The sequence below is a fragment of the Hydra vulgaris genome, chromosome 04 (assembly GCF_038396675.1).
Source record: "Hydra vulgaris chromosome 04, alternate assembly HydraT2T_AEP".
NCBI lineage: Eukaryota > Metazoa > Cnidaria > Hydrozoa > Anthoathecata > Hydridae > Hydra > Hydra vulgaris.
The window spans coordinates 11217702-11231753 of record NC_088923.1 but is presented as its reverse complement, the minus strand read 5'-3'; the positions used below and the strand labels follow the sequence as shown (position 1 = coordinate 11231753).

General features: G+C 24.8%; 1 protein-coding gene across 1 annotated transcript in view; it reads left to right on the top strand.

The window, feature by feature from the left end:
- The window catches only part of LOC100209507 (DNA mismatch repair protein Msh6), a 109146-nt gene that overhangs the window by 18002 nt on the left and 77092 nt on the right, over positions 1–14052 (top strand). The window contains exons 3-7 of the mRNA XM_065795435.1: positions 2161–2248; positions 4820–4887; positions 5488–5685; positions 11192–11353; positions 13821–13859. Coding sequence (XP_065651507.1) covers positions 2161–2248; positions 4820–4887; positions 5488–5685; positions 11192–11353; positions 13821–13859 — 555 coding nt within the window. The remainder of the gene's footprint in view (positions 1–2160; positions 2249–4819; positions 4888–5487; positions 5686–11191; positions 11354–13820; positions 13860–14052) is intronic.

Genomic DNA, 14052 nt, shown 5'->3' with positions numbered 1-14052 from the left:
AAAATTATTTATGTTTCATAAAATATAGTAATACATAAAAAGAATTTTATTCAGTTTTAGATTTCAAAGACTTAAAAAGTATAACCCCTGCCCCCTTCCCTTGCGTTTATACCTAAATCAACAATTTATCTTCCCAAAAAGTGCAATTCCACTTAAATAAAAATTATTATTCACATAAAGTGGCACCATAAAAATGATCCGCCAAATTAAAAATTTTGAAAGTATGTACCCTACTCCACATATTAAAAACCTAATCCGAACAAAATCCACTTGGTATATCAACTGCTTATCTAAATAGAATAATAATAATAAACTTAAAATAAACTGCTACCTTCTTAATTGTTCTATCTTCTTCTCTGCTATCTTCTTAATCGCGAAAACCGAAATATTTAAAGCAAAAAGAGCACATTTAAAAAAAATATATATTAACATCCCTCTGAATAATTTCCATTGTTAAAAAAGTGATATTAACCTGAATAAACTTATAATGACAACTTAGGTTTTTCTATTTCAGATATTATTAACTTACCAATCTAGACCTCTATAAATATTTTTTCCATTTACAAAAATCTTTCATAAGTTCTTTAATTCTGGAATACTACTCACACTCTAGAAATTAGCAAACTTTAGTTCGGTCTATAAAAAAACAGAAGACTGTTTGAACTACTTACTGAAAACTATCAGCCTATTTCACTAAACTCAAAATAGTCTGCAAAATAGTCAAAATACTTGTTGAGAACAAAATCTTTAAGCACATTAACAATAATAAAATGCTCTCTGTAAATCATCATGGCTTTTTACCATAAATTATGTATAAATTATGTATAAATTGTGCGTGACTAATCTAATAGAGACTTATGATATTATTTCATCTCTATAGTATTTCATCAATTTATTGATCTAATCTCGATTTTGCCAAAGCGTTGATTCTCTACCTTAAAACAGACTAATGTTAAAATTAAGATATTTTGGAATAAATGGGAAACATAATAAAAAGGTATAATAAATCAATCCCTAAAAAGCTCTAGTGCGTAATTAAGAAGTCATTATTTATGTAACGCCATGTGGAGCACACATTTTTGATCAGTTGTCTAAAAGTCTTTATGAATTCTTGGTATGAATAAAGACATTCACTTTCATTGATGAAAATATGATTCTCAAGTTATATAAAGTGATTATTAGACTACACCATAAATATACAGTGTCTATTTTTGTTTAATTCTTATTTAAAAACTGATAAAGACATCTATTATACTGCGAAAGACTAAGAAGATTGAATCTACCATTATTGAATAAGAGTTTTGGTTAAAGCAGCGATAAGCTTAGGCTTAGGAGAAATTTTTTGCACTTTTTTCCTGCATTTTACACATTAAAAATTTCTGCATTATTGCATTTTACCTGTGTCCACAATAACATTATGATATAAATTGCTCATTTAAAAATATTATAGCAGCACTTATGTTATATTTAACGTAACTTATTAGCGTAGCAACTGCAAAAAGATCTTTAAGCACATTAAAACACATTTACGAACAAAATGGCGCAAATCATTTTGTTCGTAAGACTTAATAACTACTGAAGCAGAAATAGCAGCTCGATTAAATTTAAAAGGTGTTGACCAATTTAAAGGTATAAAGACAAGAAAAAAACTTTCATTAGTTTTTTCTACTTACTAGACTTGCATAGTGTAATATTTTGGTTTCTATTTAATTAAATCAAAATTGTATTTAAAAAAATAAGGTTTTTGTTTTTATGTATAATTTTTGTCAAGAAAAGGAAAGGGGGGGGGGAGCAGAGAAGTAATTTAGGGGCCCAGATTAAAATTTTTGGGAGGTTTATTTTTTGTTGCTACGCTACTGATATATATATATATGTGTGTGTGAGTGTATACATGTATATATATATATATATTATATATATATATATATATATATATATATATATATATATATATATATATGTGTGTGTGTGAGTGTATACATGTATATATATATATATATATATATATATATATATATATATATATATATATATATATATATATATATATATATATATATATATATATATATATATATATATATATATATTACTAATATAAAATGATAATAACTTTATATTAAAATTTAGTATTGAGATATAAGTTTATTTTGTTTTTAGAAACCAAAATTAAACACTAGAAAACGTTTGAGGTTAATTTCAGACTCAGAAGATGACTTAGATAAAGAAAATATTGAAGATGAAGAAAGTAGGTTTATATTACAGATTTTATTGTTTTTTTTATTTATTTTAACTTTTTATCTCTATAAATCTTTTTATATTTGATTTAACATATTATTGATTGCAGGAAAAGCAGACAGAATATTCTATCAAGTAAAGAATTGTTTTTAATACTAAGGATAAAAACTTAATGAAACTGCTGTATTGTTTGTTAGCTTGTTCTCATTCAGAAAATGCTTAACATTTTGAATCTATTTCGTAAAAAAGATATCAATAAATTAGAGCAAAAGGGTATGTGTTATGAAAAGCAATGAAAAATATTTGGGTTGACAACATTAAAAAAATAAAGAGAAAGAGTCGCAATGGAATATTATAAAATAAAATTTCAGAAGCATATTAGACATATCAGGGCTTATTTCTTTACAAATATGTTTGCTAATAAATGGAGCAGTCTAACAGATAATTTTGTTTATGCTGTTTGCATATTTATTAGATTAAGCAAAACAAAAAAACTTAGCATAAAATTAATATTATTATTAATATTATTTTTTTGAGTTACGATATTATTTGTATTTTTATGCTGCTATATGCTTACACACCTACAGTTGCATGATTCATGTACTATCATATTACAGTCATTATTATTTCTTATTTAAAAAAGATGAAAAATTGTATAGTTTAGTATCAATTATTATGAAACTATATAAAAGGTTTATAATAACTTAAAGTATATATCTATATTATTGAACATAAGTTGGGGTTTTGCAGATAGATACATCATTTACTGTTGGAAATATGCAATTAATTTTTTAAATAACATTAAGAGTATTTTATTTAAAATATATTTAAAAATTGTTGGTTATTTTCTTGAATAACATTTTTGTCTATTTATTGTGGAGATAAATAAAATTATTTTAATGATTTTAAGAATTAAAGTTACAGAATATTATTTGTAATGTCAACTTTCAATGTGCTGTACTAATTTCCCTTCATCAAATTGTTCTACATAATGCTCCTATTACATCCTAAGGCATAGCTATGAAAAAATCATAATGATATGATATATTAGAAGGATGATAAGTAAAACCAAAAAAAAGTTTTTTGCAATATCATACATTACAACAATATATAAAACATTCTATACCTCCTGAATTGTGAACCTTTTATCAAAGCTCTCTTTTAGAATATATATATATATATATATATATATATATATATATATATATATATATATATATATATATATATATATATATATATATATAAATTAGTAGAAAATCACTTATCAAACTTTTTTTATTTAACACCATGTTTCATTAATAAAGACTCATCAGAAAATTTTCTGATGAATAAAAAAGTGTTTGAGGTCAGCAAAAAATCACCGACCTGGTTGCTATGTTTTATTGTAAGACCTATGTGTTAAAATTTTTTTGCCAACCTCTAACAGTTATATTATATTTATATATATATATATATATATATATATATATATATATATATATATATATATATATATATATATATATATATATATATATATGTATATATATATATATATAAATTAGTAGAAAATCACTTATCAAACTTTTTTTATTTAACTGATTTTCTGATGAATAAAAAAGGGTTTGAGGTCAGCAAAAAATCACTGACCTGGTTGCTATGTGTATATATATATATATATATATATATATATATATATATATATATATATATATATATATATATATATATATATATATATATAACCCCTAACTGGTTGTCGGAAAGTTTTTCCGTATTTTGTTGACAAAAAGTAAAAATTAAAATGCAAGACCGGAATTTTTTTTTTGTTACTTAATAGACTGCCTGCCCTAACCAAACCCTCAGTCGATGTAGCAGCACTCCCTTGTAAGTCAGGCTATAAGATAGTCAATGTAGCAGCACTCCGTTGCGAGTCAGGCTATTGTCAGTCGATGTAGCAGCACTTTGTTGCGAGTCAGGCTATAAGATAGTTGATGTAGCAACACTCCGTGCATGATTTAGAGTAAAAATGAATAAAAACAAAAACATTTTATTAAAAAAATAAAAATAAAAACATTGTTTATATTATTAAAAACATTCAGAATGTTTTAAAAACATTCTGGTCAATTAAATTTGCGATTTTGCAGTTTTTTAAAAAAATGGGTAATTTGTAATTAAATTGTTTTAACTTTCTGACAACACGCAAATGTTGGACGAAAGTCAAAGGTAATTAAAAGTGACGTATTTGTTGGCATAAGAATCATTTTTTTCCTTCCGTACTCCCAAATGCAACAATCTATATATATATATATATATATATGTATATATATATATCCGAAAAGCACATGAATAAATTCTAAAATTGGCTTCGGATGACCTGATGCAAAAATAACCTATAGTTATACTCGCTCAACCAAGTTATTTTGTTAGTCGTGATGAAACATGATGGAATTTTTTTGTTAAAACTTTAACCCAGGAATATAAATTATGGATGTATGCTATGTTTGTTTGTATGTGTATATGTTTGTGTGTTTGTCAAGTGTAACTCATGCACACGTTTTTATCTACTAATTTATTATCTTTTAATATCAAATTTTAGGTCCCTATGAACCAACAGAGGATTTTTCTTCAGAAGAATATGATTCTGTGCAAAGTGATGATGAAACAGTAACTATTTATAAAAAAAGTTTTTTATTTTGATAATTGTCAAATAAAAGCAGTTCTTTTATTTCACTTGGCACCTGCCTTTTGATTCTAAAGTGACTTTAGAATCAAAAGTGAACTTATACAATTATATAGGTTTTTCCTCATGGTTTTCTGTTCCCAATTTAGTCAGGATCAGATTATTAGCATTAAAATGTTTTAAAGACAAATGAGCATACATTTTACTACTTCAAAAGTCATTTTTTGCATTACAAATATTTTTTATCAATTTTTCTCACAAAGTGTTTTAAATACAGTGACAGTGAGTTTTTTTTAAACTTTCAAGTTTTAAAAAATCTGAAACTAAAATAGAAACTGTGAATATAGAAACAGGCATTTTAATTTTTATGCTTCATGCATACCTATGTAAATAAAAACCATACACTCCTTTAAAATTTCTTTTATTCTACAAACTTAAGTAAATAAAGGTTTGGCTCTTAGGTACTTGCTTGATTTATTTTCGTTCAGTGAGCGCTAAAGTTATGAAAAAATAAATAACTAAACAGGTTCTTTATATAGATTTGTTGATGTCTTGATTCATGATTCTATTTGTTTAATTATTAGGAAAACAAGAAAAAAAGAAAAAGAAAATCATCTAATACTCAACAAAAACAAATTAAAAAGAAGTTAACTAATGTTACATCCTTAAATGTTACTCCTTCAGTTAAAAAGACAAGTACACCTATAAATGTTACATCTTCAGAAAAAATGAACCAATCAATTGATAAAGCACAAACTGTTCTAGCTAAATTTGCTTCTTCAGTAAGTTTTGTATTTGTTTTGCTTTTTTTTTATTCATTTTCGTTTTACTACTATATATATTAATATCTTTATATATTATTACTTGATATAGTCAATCTTTATATATTATTACTTGATATAGTCAATCTTTATATATTATTACTTGATATAGTCAATCTTTATATATTATTACTTGATATAGTCAATCTTTATATATTATTACTTGATATAGTCAATCTTTATATATTATTACTTGATATAGTCAATCTTTATATATTATTACTTGATATAGTCAATCTTTATATATTATTACTTGATATAGTCAATCTTTATATATTATTACTTGATATAGTCAATCTTTATATATTATTACTTGATATAGTCAATCTTTATATATTATTACTTGATATAGTCAATCTTTATATATTATTACTTGATATAGTCAATCTTTATATATTATTACTTGATATAGTCAATCTTTATATATTATTACTTGATATAGTCAATCTTTATATATTATTACTTGATATAGTCAATCTTTATATATTATTACTTGATATAGTCAATCTTTATATATTATTACTTGATATAGTCAATCTTTATATATTATTACTTGATATAGTCAATCTTTATATATTATTACTTGATATAGTCAATCTTTATATATTATTACTTGATATAGTCAATCTTTATATATTATTACTTGATATAGTCAATCTTTATATATTATTACTTGATATAGTCAATCTTTATATATTATTACTTGATATAGTCAATCTTTATATATTATTACTTGATATAGTCAATCTTTATATATTATTACTTGATATAGTCAATCTTTATATATTATTACTTGATATAGTCAATCTTTATATATTATTACTTGATATAGTCAATCTTTATATATTATTACTTGATATAGTCAATCTTTATATATTATTACTTGATATAGTCAATCTTTATATATTATTACTTGATATAGTCAATCTTTATATATTATTACTTGATATAGTCAATCTTTATATATTATTACTTGATATAGTCAATCTTTATATATTATTACTTGATATAGTCAATCTTTATATATTATTACTTGATATAGTCAATCTTTATATATTATTACTTGATATAGTCAATCTTTATATATTATTACTTGATATAGTCAATCTTTATATATTATTACTTGATATAGTCAATCTTTATATATTATTACTTGATATAGTCAATCTTTATATATTATTACTTGATATAGTCAATCTTTATATATTATTACTTGATATAGTCAATCTTTATATATTATTACTTGATATAGTCAATCTTTATATATTATTACTTGATATAGTCAATCTTTATATATTATTACTTGATATAGTCAATCTTTATATATTATTACTTGATATAGTCAATCTTTATATATTATTACTTGATATAGTCAATCTTTATATATTATTACTTGATATAGTCAATCTTTATATATTATTACTTGATATAGTCAATCTTTATATATTATTACTTGATATAGTCAATCTTTATATATTATTACTTGATATAGTCAATCTTTATATATTATTACTTGATATAGTCAATCTTTTTGGATATAAGTTTAACTGGTTTAATTTTATTTAGAGTTAAATTAGGCAACTACTTGTTTAAAAAAGTCTTACCTACTATGACAACTGAGTTTTGTTGAAATAAGAAATAATCAAATTAAAATTTGTTGTAATGTTAAAATCTTTGTGTTATAATTGTTTGTATTTGTTTAAAGTATGTAATTTGTAAGAACAAATTACAAACTTTTTACTTACTACTTCAAAAGATTACAATGAAAGACCACAGACCAAATTTGTATTTGAGCTTTTTTACAATAACCATTGAGCCACTTTTTAAAATCTGACACCATTTTATTTTTGAGCCACTTCTTAAAATCTGACACTATTTTTTAGTAGAAAGAAGATTTTATTTTGAAACTAATACTCATTATAAGTGTAATAGAGCTGCTGATTTTATTTTTTGCTTTAACCTTATAAATGTTATAAAAATTTTGTAAAAAAAGTTTTATGACTTGAAATATTTCTTATGATAAAAATTTACATAATAAAAAAAACAAATTGTAATATCATTTGTAATATAATTTGACTATTTGCATTGTGATTTTATGTATGTTATTTTATGTATGTATTTTATGATTTTATGTGTAATATCATTTGTAATATAATTTGACTATTTGCATTGTGATTTTATGTGAGATAATTTTTCTTACATTTATATTATATTTTTCTTAAATTTGTTTAAAATATTTGTTAATGATTTAATGTTTGTTTTTTTTTTGTTTTTTTTTTAAATTTTGTTAAAATTTTTTTTTTAAATTGATAATATAAATTTGTTTACTTGATGTGTTAACTTTGTTTATAGTAAAGTATATACAGTAAAGTATAATAGGATATTAATAACACTGGTTTACACAAACAAAAATATTTGCCCAGTATCTTCGGTTGCTATAGGTCATAATAAATAAGTTTTGGGTGCTGATTCTGAAAGTCAAAGTAGTTTTTCTGTATCAGGTCTGGATTTCTAGATAACTGACACCTCATATGATACCATTTAAGGCTGACTGCCACATATGTAATGGTTAACATATATAATAGAAGAAAAAAAAAGTTATGTTTTTATACATTTTTGTTCTAACAGACTATCCATTTGATAATTTTAATACAGTTAATAGACCAATTCAGATTACAAAATAGTTCATCCAACCATATTATTGTAGTTTTGTTTACCATGAGGCCTACATAGTACACTAACCTTTGTGGAAAATAAATGCAGTTCATCCAATGTCCATTGATTGTTTCATGGTTTATGTTTGCTGCTATGAAACTAAATATCATATTAAAAGTGTGTTTTCTTCGATTTTCTTCTGTGCGGGGTTTCACATTCTCTCTTAAGCATCCAAAAGTAGTCACCCATCATTTTGGGATCCCATTGTTCATGATAGTGCTTCTCCATAGTGCCAATGTCTTGGTGAAAATGTTCTCTATGCTCCTCCGAGACCGCACCAAGATTCTCTAGAAAAAAATCCAGATGGCTATGCAAGAAATGTACTTTTAAAGACATCCTAGCACCTAGATATGCACTCAGTAGTTCTCCAACTTTATCTTCAAAGTTGTGAGCTTTGTGTGATCCTAAAAAATTTCTGCAGATATTTAAAAGCATACCATGATCTGCGTTCTTTAACATTTAGTTTATTAGGAAACTCTGTTTCATTCAGGAGAACTCAAACTTGTGGGCCAACAAATATTCCCTCCTTTACTTTGGTGTCACTTTGAGCTGGAAAACTAAGATGCACATATTTGAACCATTGCTCTCTGGATCCAAAGTTTTTTAAGAGTCCTATATGAGTTTTATATGAAGTTGTAACAGGAGAATGTTTCCTTGATCAATCAGCAGGTTAGATTTAACACTGTGCTGTCCTGGAGTAAATTTTTCATGTGAGAGCCAGGTCTTTTTCATGAAGTGCTCCTGTTTTGCCCGGCTGTCCCACAAACATAAAAAGCACATGTATTTTTCATTTGTACTGATCATACTTAATTGCATTAAGCAGCATTACCATGTTTTCATAGGATTCCTTTAAGTGTACTGAATGTGCAACTGGAATGGTTGAATATGTATTTCCATTATGCAATAGCACAGCCTCTAGACTATGTTTACTGGAATCAATAAACAGACGCCAATCATCACTGTTATGTTCAACGTGAAAAAGTGAAAACAGTCTTTTAAGATCTGAATAAAATCACAGCTGATTAACTGTCTGAAAACAGCCTGACAGTTCAGAACTTGGGCTACAAAATAATGTAATTCACACATCACCAGGAACCAAATTCCATTGTTTAAGTCTTGATGCTAACAGTTCTACCTTGTCTTTGGACAGATATAAGTGCCTTACCAAATCTTGCTGGTTGAGTAGATGAGGCACAGACGTACATTTTTCAGACTGGTATTCAGTATCAGATGAAGGATTACCTTGTTCTGATTCCTCTTCTTTTGAAGGTGCTATAATTTGCTTGTCTACAGGAGGCATGGGAATTGGCAACTCGGAACTATGTGTAACTGGTTTTATAGTGGGTAAATCTGTTTTATTTCTTGTTTTAAAGCTCTGTCAATTAATTTTGCTCATGCAAAAATAGCTGTTCACGCTACACCAAAGGCACACCAAATGTCAGATGCTTTTTTCTACCATTAAACCACAATGCCAGGACTACAGCAAATATGTGGTACCCATTTTTTGTCCTAATCACCAAAGGGGCATCCAAAATAATGAAAATATACTGCTTTTATCAAAGGTTTCATTGTTTTGCAATTTCCTACAGGAGTAAAAAGTCCACAAATGTAGCAGAACAAGTCTGGGTTGTTTACACATCCTCTGGAGCTCATGGTGAATTAGTATATAACAATGGTAACAAACTAATAACAATTGTTTGTTTACTTTAAAATGATTCAAATTACTTTGTAGATTTTCAAATCTTTTTTCAAAGATTTATAAGCTGTACCAATTTATGTGCACACAAGATATTTTTATTACTATATTTATTCTATACCAAAAACTGTTTAAAATAGATGCAATGAATAATGTGTATACACAATACAAATAATATGAAATTTAACACTAATGGCATATATACAAATTTTATAATACATTTTTTTAACATATTTTTGGTTGGTTGTATTTTTCCCTCCAACTGTATTAGAGTTAAAAATTAGAAAAGGACATGGCTTCCAAGATTTTTTTGTTGTTGACCAGTGTAATTTAATTTTATTTGATTTGGTCTTGAATTTATCTTAATAATTAATTGGATTGTACAATCAAAAAAATGCACATTTGATACTTATTTGTTTTAAATTCTCGCTTAAGTAGTTTTAATGGAGTCACATAAAATCCACTCTAATTTCGTGGAGTGGATTTCAGTAACTTTTATTAAGGATTAATCATTCCATGTCAGCCATTTTTTTGCATGTGTTTATTTGTGTGTGTGTGTGTGTGTGTGTGTGTGTGTGTGTGTGTGTGTGTGTGTGTGTGTGTGTGTGTGTGTGTGTGTGTGTGTACATAAAATTTACAAAAGTGAAATTGAGTTTACAATTCTTTAAAATACTTTTCAATTTATCTTTTATTTTTTAAAATATTGACGTGTATAAAAACCTCAAGGGAATGTTTTGATTTTGTATATTGTGTACTAAATTTTTTATCTTTTATTGCAACACAATATAATTGTGCCGCAATGCATTTTTCATTGAGTTTTTTTTTATAGACATATATGTTTCGAAAATTTAAATAATAAAAAGATAATAAAGTTGATTTTACTATTAATAAATATATATTTTTAGTCATTGTCATTTTGTTGTTTTTTAATGTCAAACCATCTTTGTATGTTTCTTTACCATATACCAATAATTTAGTAAGTATATTTTACTGATGCGTATCGTTTATGTCCTTTACTTATTTGTTAAAATTTTTTTTTTTTTTTTTTACACATAGGGTCAATCAACACCAACTGCATCTGTAACATCAGCAGAGGTGCTAGATTTAGAAGGAAAAGATTATCTTCATTTAACGCTTCCTTTTCTGAAAGATGGTCAACGAATGGACAAAAATAAAAAGTTACACACAGATCCTGACTATGACAATCGCACACTATATGTAAGGTTTAAAACAAAATTTATTTTATGTGTTCAATAAGTGTCTCTAGAAAACCTATACATACATCTATTAAATGATTAATTTTATTACATGTATAAAAACTTAAAAGACTTATACACACCTCTTTTACTTAGTTTATTTATTTTTTAAAATTAAGTTGTTTGTTTTGAAAGTGGCATAAGTCACCGTTTCAGAAAAATCAAGTTATTGAGAACAGTGATTACAATGTAACTGTATCTCTTCATTTGTGAAATAATTTAAACCAATTGTGTTTAAAATTGAGATATTTTGGAAAGAAGTTTTGCTAGTTAACGGTATAACAAACAGGTTAAAACACACACCTTTAAAAATATCTGTTTAAAAACAAAGTGATTTATGCCACTTTCAAAATAAATGACTCTATTATTGTATTAAAGTCTTATTTTGTAAATATTTAATAAAGAATAGTAAGGATTGGGGTAATATAAAGTTTTTTGTGTGTGTTAAAAAGACTATTTTAATTTATTTTTAAAATGTTATTTGTGAGTTGCAAAGTATTGTTAGGTGAATTTTTGCAAATCCTTGACAATAAAATATTTCCTATATATATTATAAATCTATAAGTCAAATCATTCCTCTATTTATATATATCTTAAATCTGTCAAATCATTCCTCAATTTAATAAAACAGTTATAGTGAAATAATTAAAAAGATTTAAGAAGAATTGATAGTGAAATAATTGAAAAATAGAATTAGTTGCAAGTTTTAGACATTTTAAAAGTCTCAAACAAACTTTTTCCATTTTAACAATATACTGTATTTTTAGCATTTGTAAACTTTTTTTTTTTACTATAGTAACACTCTTGCTTAAAGCATATAAATGATGAAGAAATAGTTAACAACACTTTTTTTCTTAAAAAATTGCTTAAACACTATCTGACGGTGTTTTGAAATTTAAAAAAAAAAATTTATAATTAACCTTACTCCTCAAAGTACTATCATTTTTTATCTCAAATTGTTCACATTATTATTATTATTTTTCTTTGCAATATTTCTTAATAACATAAAAATGTTTTTGTCAAAGATAAGTATCTTTTACATAATGTAAAGTCTAAAGTTATCTCATTACTTATCTCATTACTAAAATACCATCTAAAATCATCTTTGCTACTAGCCTCAAATATGCTTAAAAAAATCAATTGGTTATGATCCATTATTCTCAGATAGTAATATACTTGCTAACAATCACACAGTTCTATCCTGAATTAGATGGAAATGGTGATGCATGGGCTCTCACTCTTACAAATTAATGGCTTTTCATAAAGTCTCACACACTGGTTTTCTGCATGGTGTATTTGTTTAAGCTTTTAAAATTATTGAATCATTCCAATTTTATAGCACTATTAAAGGTGTCCTTGAAGAACAACACTCCTTTAACATAACCGCCACACAACCTTAATTTTTTTCAATTCTGGGGTACGACAAGGGTTCCATCCTTGGATCCTTGTTTTTTCTCATCTATATTTATGATCTTCTTGATAATGATAAATAATATAAATAAAGATAAATGATAAAAGCTCTTTTTAATGATGATGAACTATATACTCTAGACTTAACATTCTCTACTTTACCATTCCTCACATTAACCTTTACTACTGACCTCTTATGAAAACCATATATACTAGGATGATCCTTAAAAGACTCTTAAACATCAGACAGATTTCTATAATTATCAAAAAAAAAGTTATTCAAAAGTATATCATGTTGGGTCTCAAAAGAAGCGAAATTATATAAAAACTTCAAAAATAATGATCATTTTATAAATAAATTATTATTTTAGATTTCACTGCCTAGAAAATAACTTTTTTAGGCTAAAATCTAAAAATATGCATTTTTACAAAAAATTTTATTGGAATTTTTTTATTAATTTTTTATTATTTATTAGTATTATTTGATGCATACATACAAAATTTTAAGAGTGAGAGCAGACATTAAAAAAAAAAGTTGTTTAAGTGGTCTTTTTTTTTTTTTTTTTTTTTTTACTTTTTGATGATTTTTAATAAAAATAAAAGCAAAAAAATTTTAAATTTATTTATTATTAACAAGTGCATACTTTTGTGTCAATTTACAATTTTAATTTTTAAAACTTTATTTAATCATAAAATAAATTTGTTTTTAACAGATTTAGTATTTATCATGAAAATGGCTTTAGAAGCAAGAGTTACTCAGTATTTTTTCTATACCTAGTTTTGTTTTTTTTCTCTTTCTTTTCCATTTATCTTACAATTTATTACCTTACATGAACATACAAAGTATGCTCGTAGTAAAAGATTAAACAAATTTTAAACAATCACTTTTTTAATATTATCTAATACTTATTTTACTTATATTTGTATATAAAATTTATATATATTTATATATGATAACTATTTTACTTATAATTGTGTATAATAATTATATATAATATTTATATATTTTTATTCTTTAGGTTCCCGATTCTTATCTTCAATCAAAAGAAATGTCACCTGTAAAATTTTCTTTATTTTATTGAGAATAATAATTGTTTTTGCTATTAATAAAATAATAACAAGATAATACATACATACATACATACATACATACATACATACATACATACATACATACATACATACATACATACATACATACATACATACATACATACATGAGAAAAACTTGAGTAGAAAAACCAAATCTCC